Source organism: Sinocyclocheilus grahami, unplaced genomic scaffold (genome assembly GCF_001515645.1).
Source record: "Sinocyclocheilus grahami isolate Dianchi unplaced genomic scaffold, SAMN03320097.WGS_v1.1 scaffold6428.1, whole genome shotgun sequence".
NCBI classification, from domain to species: Eukaryota; Metazoa; Chordata; class Actinopteri; order Cypriniformes; family Cyprinidae; genus Sinocyclocheilus; species Sinocyclocheilus grahami.
Window position 1 is genome coordinate 1 of NW_015510843.1, and position 11,356 is coordinate 11,356.

An 11,356-nucleotide genomic window follows, 5' to 3' on the forward strand; every position below is an offset into this window, starting at 1 on the left:
GTGAAGCTGCTCTCTGAGGCACTGAAGAGTCCAAACTGTCAGCTGGAGATACTGAGGTAAAACTTTAAGAGATCACTCAGTGAATCTAACATTTAACATGGCTTAGTGGTTCTTATTTATTTTATCCATCTGTAGGTTGTCTGGCTGTATGGTGAGAGAGGAAGGCTGTAGTTATTTGTCTTCAGCTCTGAGTTCAAACCCCTCACACCTGAGAGAGCTGGATCTGAGCTACAATCACCCAGGACCATCAGGTGACCAGCTGCTCAAACACAAACTGGAGGATCCAAACTATAAACTGCAGATACTCAAGTATGTGGGGGCAGTGAGGGGGTTTTACTCAAGATCACTAATACTGATCAACTCAGTTTGGTTCAGGGTTTGAAATTAACACCCACTAACCTGCCAAATGTGGGTGAAATTAACCATGGCAGGTAACACCGTCAACTCACTACCCAATTTGGCCAGTTATTAATAAATCATGTGCTGTCTCTTTTCATGCCATCATTATCAGATCCTTTCCTTTAGGTAGAGCCTCCAGAATTAGCAAAACAAAGCGTAAAGAGGCTCACACACTGGACCAGAAGTGCTGCATTGTTAAAATTCAAACATAATGTTTTCAGTGAATATACTTATACTGGTACCACACAGCATCAGCAACCAGTGTTGGGAGTAACGCATTACAAAAGTGATAATATTACAGTAGTATATTACTTTTTGCTGTAATGTAGTAATATAACGCATTACTAATAACATTTGGGTAATATTATTACTCGTTTCAATCTCAGTAACGCAAGTTACAACAACTTATTTTAACTCAAAATGAAGTGGTGAATTTACCAACACCGCAAAACAGCACCAGAGAAAAAATTCCTCGGGTAAAATAGTTTGTCTATTTCCTGTTGCTGGAATTAGATGGTTGAGATGACTGCAGAGACGGATTCTACATTTGTGAGATGGACACACTCCTGTTATTTTCAGTTAATCTGAGAAAAGGATAAGAATGCATAGTCAGGTGCAATATGTGTGACACCAAACTCTCAACATTGAGAAATAGCACGAGTAAAACCTGGAAACACCTGGACTGGTGCCACTAACACTAAGCTATCGGAGAGAGCTGCGGGGTCGGAGAAGAGAAAAAGGCAGCTGACGAGCACAGACAAGCAACAAAAATTAAGTTTAACTAAAAATAAAATTTGTTTTTATTCAATCATAGTGTTTATATACAATGAATATGCGAAATATTTGACTTAAATAGCCTAATTAACAGATTAGCAAAACGAAAGGAAAAGACTGAGAGATATGCTGCTGAGTTTGGTTCATATGCTATTTGTGTGGCGCGGCGCTCTACGAAAGTCCACGGAAAGGAAACCGACATGACAGAAATAAAAATAAACACACACATTGCAGTTTCGAATGATCTGTATGACCAAAAATTTAGTATTTTTTTTGTTGTTTGTTTCCGCTGTTCGATCGCGCCGGCGCCTCACGGACACACATACAGCATTGCAAACATTGCAGCCTGTTCATTATCAGAATAAAATAGTCAACCAAACGTATAGATAGATACACTGGTTAATTTAAATAGTGCATACTGCGTACAATCTGTGCCGTTCAGCCTCAGTTGCTCATGTGACGAGGATGTTTTTAAGCGCGTTAAGTAAGCCTGGTTTACATAATAAATAATAGTTTAGCATTCAAATACATCGCAAATATGAACACATTTAATGGATTAATGCCGAATGAGAGAGCTAGGCTGCCCGAGAACGCCTTTGCTTTCAGTTTCGCATTGAATTAGCCTATTCGTTTTGGCTTGTTTAGCAGCTTATATTTTTCATTCTTGTTTTCTTCTGAAACCGTTCAAAATAGTCTATAGGCTAGGTATTGTGTTTATTGTTTGTACATTATAACATTTCGCTTTATTTACTGGTGTTATTTATTATTATTATTAATGTAATAATGCGGTTTGTGCTTATCTGTGTTTAACCTAAACTACAATGGTATCTAAATATGATTTTATAATTGTATGCTATATAGACCTACCCCATTACCCTCCACTGGATGTAGAATGGGCAGCAATAAACTACATTTTGGCATTTTATAATACTTCTGTGGATATTTTGGTGAAAGTAACTCAAAAGAAGTGTAACGCATTACAATTCAGAGACAGTCATATTGTAATGTAATTAATTACTTTCAAAAAACAGTAACTAGTAATATATAATGTATTACATTTTGGAAGTAACTTGCCCAACATTGTCAGCAACACCAAACTATGACTTCAGAGGTGGTTCAAATGGCACAGAATGTAATTTACATTGTTTTCCATTAAATTACATTGACAATGATTTGGCACAGATTTAATGTAATGACTTCACCCTAGGCTGCAAGATCTATGTAATGTGCATTTTGCACTAATGAGTTTCTTTTGTTGCAAAACTTTCTGCATTTCTAATAATCATCACCCTTTCTTTTTCCATTTCCAACACTTACTTCAAACTCGTTGAAGTACGGTACTAACCTCCTTGCTATTGATGCATAGCAATTTCAGCATAATTTATCATAATGGCATGATATTTTGGGACATGGATTTTGTTATCATTATTGTCTTGGGAGTGAGAACAGGTTGGATTTTTTGGCTTCAATTGAGGAGAGGCTTCAATAAGCTCAGTTCAGTATGGAAACAGCAGATCACTTTTTGAATTGACAGTCTGTTTACTAATCTTCAATGTGTTTACCAGTGAACCTTTATTTTGGATTGAGATATGTTTGGATATGTAAGGGAAACAGGTCAATAATTTAGCTCAAAGGGAATCATTTAAGATTTTAAAGGGAACTCCACCATTAATATGCAAGGGAATTAGGACAGAATCACTGTTTTACGGCGGATCACTGAGACGGCCAGCGATTCAGTGAACGAGCCGTATGACAGCAATTCTGCAATGGATATCTATATCCAAAATATAGTGAAAACACTATTAATTAGCATAGTAACAAGATCGGCAGTTTAAGACATTAACTTGTGAGCACAAAACACAAGATACTTCTCTTTTCCATATAAATAAGGCTTTATTGGATAAATCTAAGACATATAAACTAATCTAACACACGCATTCACACACAAGTTGCAGAAAGAGAGAAAGTGAGGAAAATAATTAGTTTAAGAGAATGAAAATGTGAAATCCCAAGTTTACAGCAATATGTGCCATTGTATAGATCTGAACAACCATCAATCACTTAATTAACCCTCGCACTGAGTTCCTCAATGAGGTTAAAATTTAGATTAACTGCCCCAGTTCAGTTTAGAATCTGGAGGTACTTGCTTTCTGTGTTGCGGGGTTCCCTTTCTTGTCTGGTTGCTGAAAGGGGTTTCCCGAGGTTGCTGATTGGCTGGAGGTTCAGTCTTGGGAAGCCAGTGGTTGGGCGTTGGCTGGCGACGCGGAGCTGTGGTCTGCAGTTGAAGGGTAGACAGCACTCTTCGGAGATGCGGCGTTCGGCTTAACTCAGAACACGAAACTCTCAACGGAAAATAAAACAAACTAAAGAAATAGAAATAGATGTAAAGTTTGATGAGACCAGGTGGCGTTTCTTCTCATGGTTTTGGAGGAGCTGGCGTGTAAGCCAGACCACGCTCAAAACTAAAGAAGCATGACTAGGAGTGAAAAGCTAAAAGCCGCATGGCTAAAAGCTAGACACAAGAAGTCAGACCCGCAAAAAGGCAAAAGGCAAAAGACCAAAAAGCGCGCAGTTTGATGGTGTCCTGAGTATTTAAACCAGGCTGTTTAACACACCCAAATGGTGTTTCGACCAATTGTAGCTCGGGGTGTTGCAATGTTTCTCCTTCCCATTCATAAATCAACTGTTATCTCATCATTCACATGACCTGCGTTTTTCCCGCTCTGGTAGAGTATACATTTTGGACATGATTTCTTATAATAAGAATATGATACATTTGACCAAGTATTGATTGGAAGAAACGTTTCAAGCATGAATTCTTAAACTCACACATACCAAGCATGAATATGACCCCTTAAGCTCTTCAATAGTTATTAACAATACATACACAATAAATGATTAAGACATGATGGTTAAACATGTGGGTTAGATACATGATATGGGGTTAGATATATAGCAATGGTTAGTTGCTCGAGTCCTTTTAGTGTCATTTAGGTGCATGGAAATGAAGTTTCTTTGGCATTCTGTGGACGTAAGGAGACCAGAGATTAAAATGTCTGTAAGGAATTTTAGTCTGTCTGTTCTTGTCGTGAAGTGGGGGAAGTCAATTTACGAGGAGCTTGTGACTGTAGTTACTATCGGGTGATAGTCATGCGGTCATCTCTTTTGACCATTATTCTTATTCATTATTCAGTGACTTGATAACTTGCCCCAAAATTTGACAATCTCCTTGGACTTGTCAATGTGTTCTTTTGTGTTAATGTTGAAGACTGTTCTGTGACTGTTCTGGGGCTTAGGTTTAGGCTTGCTTCAGAGAGGCTGGGGTCTGATTTATGACATCCTGTTGTCAGGGGCCTCTGTGGAATTTTTGTGACTCCTCGTGCCTCAACTCGGTTTTGACCAAATCTTAGATTGTCTGATTCGGTCTGATATCCTACAGATATTACAACTTACAAAATAAATGCTGTTTTATGAGAGAAGTTGCTGAGAATATTGCAACAGGTAGGACTTATATTTTCATGCAGTCTGCAAACAAAGCTTAACTATCGCAAAGTGAAAATTATTTTAAGGTAGTTTGTTCCAGCATCTTGAAGATATTGCCACATTTATGGATTTAATCTGTTTATTTTCTGTCTTTTTGCTTGATCTGTCTTTTGGAGCTCTGTTAGAGTTTATTAGAATTTTGCATAAACCTGAATTTGACTCCTGTTTTCTCAGTTTGAATGCTTTATGTTAAAACTGTATTCATTGATTTTAAAATGCTCACTGATATTTTTGAGCATTCTTGCACACTTCAAATCATCACACATTATTCATCAGTGGCTTATATTTGTTTCTGTTTAGTTTTGACCATGGAGACCCTTTGAGAATCATACCAGGACTGAGAAAATGTAGGTCTTTTTTCTCTCTTACACACACACACACACACATACATTCTTGTATATGTGGCTTATAGGGACTCTCCATCGGTGTAATGGTTTTTATACTGTACAAACGTCTCAGGTTATGTATGTAACCATGGTTCCCTGAGTAGGGAACGAGACACTGCGTCCTCTAGGGGTCGCTATGTGGGATGCCTCGACGTGACCCGTGTACCCGCATACATTAAAAAAACACCACCAACATGTTGGCCTGCGACAGCCTATGACATCACTACCGGTGCAACTGTAGTATAAATAGGTGAAAAAACACCAACAACATGTTGGCCGGCGACAGCCTATGACATCACTACCGGTGCAACTGTAGTATAAATAGGTGCCGGGAGAACACGTCATCCTCTTCTCCGTCTGAGGGGAGAGATATCAACAGAGACACACTAGTTGAGTGGAGCCCAAGGCGAGTACTGGGGCTTAAGCCAACTCAAAGAAAGGGAACAGATGTCCCTCACAGATGCCCAGAAGTACTGAGACAGCCAAACGGGAGTGGCAAGCTCAAAGACAACCCTCTCAGGCGAGGGGAGCACTGGCTGGCGATAGCACTTCACAAGAAGGGTTTCTCGCAGAAACGCCACTCAGCGAGAGGGGATATCCTGATTCACAGGAAGCTCCTTGGGGCGAACCTGGAAAAGGGCGTCCCAGTCAGGGCAGCCTGAAAAGCATAAGCCCAGCCCGGACGTCCAGGAGAATTGCAGTGCTGTGCCGGGGACCTGATGACCAAGAAGGCTCCTGCAGAAGCCTGTGCTCTGGCCACATGATCCAAGAAGCATGAAGCCGGAAAAAGGGCTATCATACAGTCTGGATCCAGCATCGATGAGTGAGGTCATCACTGCAAAAGTCAAGAACCCGGTTCTGAGTCCAGCAGAGGGGGTGCTCACCAAGGACCTACCCTAGAAAAGGACAGAAACACACATGTCCCAGAAACACTGCAAAGAAGGCTAGCAGACGGATTCACATAACCACCAGCGCATTTTATATATTTTTAAAAAAAGCAAAGCCCGAAGAAGCCTCTAGTCCGGACCATCGGTAAGGTGGTTACTATGTAAGACACAGAACCAACCGAAAACATTATAGGTCCAGCATAAGAGACTGCAATGCAGGTGCAGGAGGTTCCTACCTAACCTCGGTCAGGTGGAGATGATGGTGTTTACAGGGGAATTAGGAAGGGGAAGATGAGGGCAGATGTTAAACCCCCCGAAGGAGATGAGTTGATGTTGAGGTATCACTCTGGTCCGGACGAGAGTGTTGGGAACGCCTCATCTGGATCACCTCCCTCAGGTCTTGCCTACCTTCCTTTGACCTGCGATTCCTCCTAGCCCTACCCGCAGGTGGGGAGGAACGCAAGACGTGACACTAACCTTCTGTGCCCATCTCTGATCCTCAGACCGAGGCGGGCCAGGACTCCATGGTTGTTCGGGCTCAGACCTGGACCTTCGTGGAATGAAGGTTTTGAAGGCCGCTGAACGCGCCTTCGCCTCCCTGAACTTCTCAACCACCGTCTCGACGGAGGTACCAAAAGGTTTGGAAGGTGAAACCGGAGCATCGAGGAGAAAGCCCCTCTCTTTCTTCCCGATATCTGCCAGGTTCAACCACAGATGTCTCTCCGTTACCACCATGGCCGCCATAGATCTACCCATAGCAGAGGCGGCCTGCTTAGTAGCACGGAGAGCAAGATCCGTGGTGTGGCGCAACTCAGCTACCTCATCAGGAGAAAGGCCCTCCCCTTTATCCAGGTCTTTCAGTAGATCAGCCTGATACGCCTGAAGCACCGCCATCATGTGCAATGAAGCAACAGCCTGACCTGCTGCTGCATATGCCCTGCCATTTAAGCAAGATGTATCCTGAAGGGGCTTAGATAGCAAGGATGGAATCTTGAGAGTTGATGTCTCACCCATAGAGCGATAGCTAGCCAGCGTCTCTTCTACAGGGGGCATATTCTCATAGCCGCTTTCACGCATCCCCTCGATGTTGACATAACTCGTATGCTGGAACTGATGGATGCGTGAAGAAAACGGCCTCCTCCATTCTTTCTCGACCTCCGCATGGAGATCAGGAAGAAAAGGAAGGCTCACTTGAGCTGGGAAGCTATGGTCAGACAGATAACGCTCGTCGAGACGACCTCGCGGTGCCACCTTCCTGGCCCGCTTCCACGGCAAGCCAAGCCTCGCCGTGGCGTGATCCATAACCTCCAGTAGCTCATCATACGCAGGGCAGGAAGATTGGGAGGGCTCAGCCTCAACTTCTTCGCCCTCCTCAGACATCTCCTGCTCTTCCTTGGCCGAACCCAGCAGAACACTGGTCGCTGGATCAGATGATGTTAGGGAAATCACATCATCATCCTCCAGCGGCTCACCCTCGTCCACGGCCGACGAGCGCGAGAGGGAAAACCCTCCTTAAACTCATCGGCCAGATCTGCCTGCGATCCCCACGACCTCATTCTCCTTCGTTCCTGAACCGGGGTACGCACGCACTGTCCTCGAGGGGGTAATCTGCGTTCACTGCGAGAGTTTTTTTCTATGTAAAAGCTCCGCTCTCGTCTGTCTCTCTTTTCGAGGAAGGACTCTTTGCCCAAACAAAAGAGCGCAAAGGTCATGTGAGTCATCAGGTGTCAAATAACGAAGACACGGATCCACACATCTCCTAAACGTCTTGCTAGTGCTTGCCATAATAAGGGAAGAAAGATTGCTCTTACCACCGGAATGCACGCTTCAAACAAAACAGTCACTGAAGACGAAGAAGAGGATGACGGTGTTCTCCCAGCACCTATTTATACTATAGTCGCACCAGTAGTGACGTCATAGGCTGTCGCCGGCCAACATGTTGTTGGTGTTTTTTTGAATGTACAGTATGCTTCAGACACGGGTCACATTGAGGCATCCCCCATAGCGACCCCTAGAGGACGCAGTTCGAAGTTCCCTTGAAAGGGAAATTAATGTTCTATCCCCTTACCCTCCGCCTACCCCTCATACAAAATTTTCAGCATTTTTAGATTTTGAAATAATCACTGTTTAGTATGTTTTAACCAATTTGGTTTGCAGAGAGGGTCCTCATAAACCATGTTTACATTGAAATACCTGTGTTATCAAATTTGTCATTTATATTCCACATCAGCCATATATGCCAGAACACACACACACACACACACACACACACACTCAGAGCTCTGAAACTGTCCTTAATGTACTTGTGATGTCTCTTCTTGTGTTCAGATGCATGTTATCTCACACTGGATCCAAACACAGCACACACTCAACTCATCTTGTCTGAAGACTACAGAAAGGCAACACACGTCGAAGATCATCAGCCGTATCCTGATCATCCAGAGAGATTTGAGCAGCATGAGCAGGTTTTGTGTGGAGAGAATCTAACTGAACGCTGTTACTGGGAGGTTGAATGGAGTGGATGGGCTTATATAGCAGTGACATATAAAGCAATCAACAGGAAAGGAGGAAGTGAATCTTGGTTTGGATACAATGACAAATCCTGGAGTCTGTACTGCACTGAAAACAGATACTCTGCCTGGAATGATAATAAGAAAACTGACATACCAGCCCCTTCATCCTCTAATAGAGTAGGAGTGTATGTGGATGTGTCAGCTGGCACTCTGTCCTTCTACAGCGTCTCTGACACACACACACTCACACACTTACACACATTCAACACCACATTCACTGAACCCCTCTATGCTGGATTCAGAGTATTTAAATCATCATTGTCTCTATGTCAGATTAAATAATCTGCTGTGAGAAACAACTGAGACATCACAAACAAATGGTCTATTATTTCAGAAACTTATATTTGTCCCATTTTTTCTTACATAACTCAACTTACAAACATTAGAACATTTTGATGCTTTCAGTGTTGCTTTTTGCCTTTAGCTAGCAATGGTGCTACGGCTAAACAATGCTAAACATTGAGCAAATCCATTTCCCCAAGTTGCAGTATATGCATTTAAAAGTACTATACAACGCCATGTTTGAAATAAGAGTTTGTGTGTGTGTGTGTGTGATTTTCAATGTGATTTCCTACTGATCAATGTATAATGCTGTTAAAATCTTATTAATGATATATATATTGTTACTTTAAATGAGAGAGTATTGATAGATAATTTTAGTGTTGCTGAAGATTGTTTTGTTGTAAAGTCATTTTTGGCTCACTCTATTCAACACAGTTGTTACTGCTAAATTATCTGTTGTTAAAACTATAATTCTGAGCAAGTCGTGTTTTGTTTTGTTGCTACCTTGGCATGTTACACTTAATAGATTTTTTTTTTGAATTTGTTAAAACATTTTGTCACGTAACCTAAAAATGTGGTTTTATTTAGGTCAAAATAAAATACAAGCATTATTCATATGACTGTATATCATATGACATAAGCATCAGATCAGGTGAAAATGTATCTTTAATGTAATAGCTGCACTCTAAACATTGAGATGAAACAGGCGATGTACTGCAGTGTGTGATTACAGCATGTGTTCAGACAGACGTCTCCTCTATTTCATGTGTCTTTCTGATTTCTCCTCTCATCTCTCAATCTGTTTTCATTCTTCATCTTCATTGGTTCCTCTCTCATGTACTAAATATGGACGTTGTTGGAGTCTCTGCTGCTGGACGGGGGTCTCTGAGTCTGTGTGTCCAGGACAGTTTTCTCTCTGTGGGGCATGAGTCTGTCCATGTTCTGTCTGGATCATCTGACCGCTGTGAGACGACTGACACATGATGAAGACAGAGGAATATGTCACACACACACATGTATCCAATCAAAGTGTGCTGTATCTTTAGTAGGCAATACTGACCACTTATCACTTGTATTAAAAACAAAAGAACTGTTTACTGAAGATTTGAGTAGTGTTATACAGTAAGGTAATCACTTCTGCAGCGCACACACAGTGGCTGCATCCTCCATGGTTATTTTTTTATCTTAACCATCATGGAATGGAACGCACAGGATTGTGGGATATCATAGGCACCGAAGTATACATCTAATGCTGCCTTCTGCCATCAGATGAAAGCATCTCAGGAGACCGGAAGTGGAGTTGTCATTGGAATTGGATGTGCCTTGATGCCTTCCTACATTGGACTGCTTCCTCCAAAGGCAGCATTATTCAGCATTCGGCAGCAGCCATTTAATCAGTCATGCAGTTATCTTAAAAAATTATGGCGGACTAGATTTTCTCATTAAAACATACGTGTTCAAACATTGTTGTTGTAATCAGGGTATTTTTGTAGATTTAGAGACATTAACAGATGGACGTGAGTTTTCCTTTTTTTATCAGACTGTTTTGTGTGTGTAGGTTGTCAGGCTGTATGGTGACAGAGGAAGGCTGTGGTTATTTGTCTTCAGCTCTGAGTTCAAACCCCTCACACCTGAGAGAGCTGGATCTGAGCTACAATCACCCAGGACCATCAGGAGACCAGCTGCTCAAACACAAACAGGAGGATCCAAACTATAAACTGCAGATACTCAAGTATGTCAGGCAGTTATGCAATTTCGGTCAACTAACAGTGGTCTCAGGTAACACAGAAACCACAGACCACTTTAAAAGTGGGCTGACTGTTACTCTCCATTCCTGGAAAAATCTCTGGTATTTCTCATGTGAATCTATGTGAGAAAAGTTTTTTTTTTTTGCTGTTTGTCGAGACAGGCCTCTTGACCAAAGGCCTTGTAGTTTGTGCACCTCATTATGAGTGTGTTGTTTAGTTTGAGTGTTGCTATGAAAAGATCACAACAGATAGCAAGAAACTTTGTGTAGTGAGATTCAAGAAAACAAGCATATACTGACAAACCAACACAGCAAACACTGGGGCTTAAATTTACTGGATCACTAGATAACCAAGACCAAGGTGAGAATAGTGAGGGACTGATGAGGAAAACCAAAATAACCACAAAAGACAAAATGTGCTAATTTAACAGTCTTCCGTCATACTATAACATTTTTGTTTGTGTGTATGTTTTTGTCTCTGTTCAGTTTTGACCATGAAGGACATTTCAGAATCAAACCAGGACTGAGAAAATGTAAGTCCTCACACACACACACACAAAAACACTCCTGTGCATATTTAATTATATCATATGATGTGATCTCGCTTATTGTGTTCAGACGCCTGTGATCTTACACTGGATCCAAACACAGCACACACTCAACTCAATAGAATAGGAGTGTATCTGGACTGCTCTGCCGTCACTCTGTCTTTCTACAGCGTCTCTGACACACACACACTTACACACATTCAACACCACATTCACT

General features: G+C 41.8%; 1 protein-coding gene across 1 annotated transcript; it reads left to right on the top strand.

The window, feature by feature from the left end:
• Positions 1–206: 206 nt before the first annotated feature.
• On the top strand, positions 207–8,875 carry LOC107577579 (stonustoxin subunit beta-like; the record flags this gene model as incomplete). Its single annotated transcript, XM_016263638.1, has 3 exons — positions 207–309; positions 5,017–5,063; positions 8,318–8,875. Coding segments are annotated over 3 exons (677 nt in total), but the record flags the coding sequence as incomplete, so codon positions are not given.
• Positions 8,876–11,356: the final 2,481 nt, after the last annotated feature.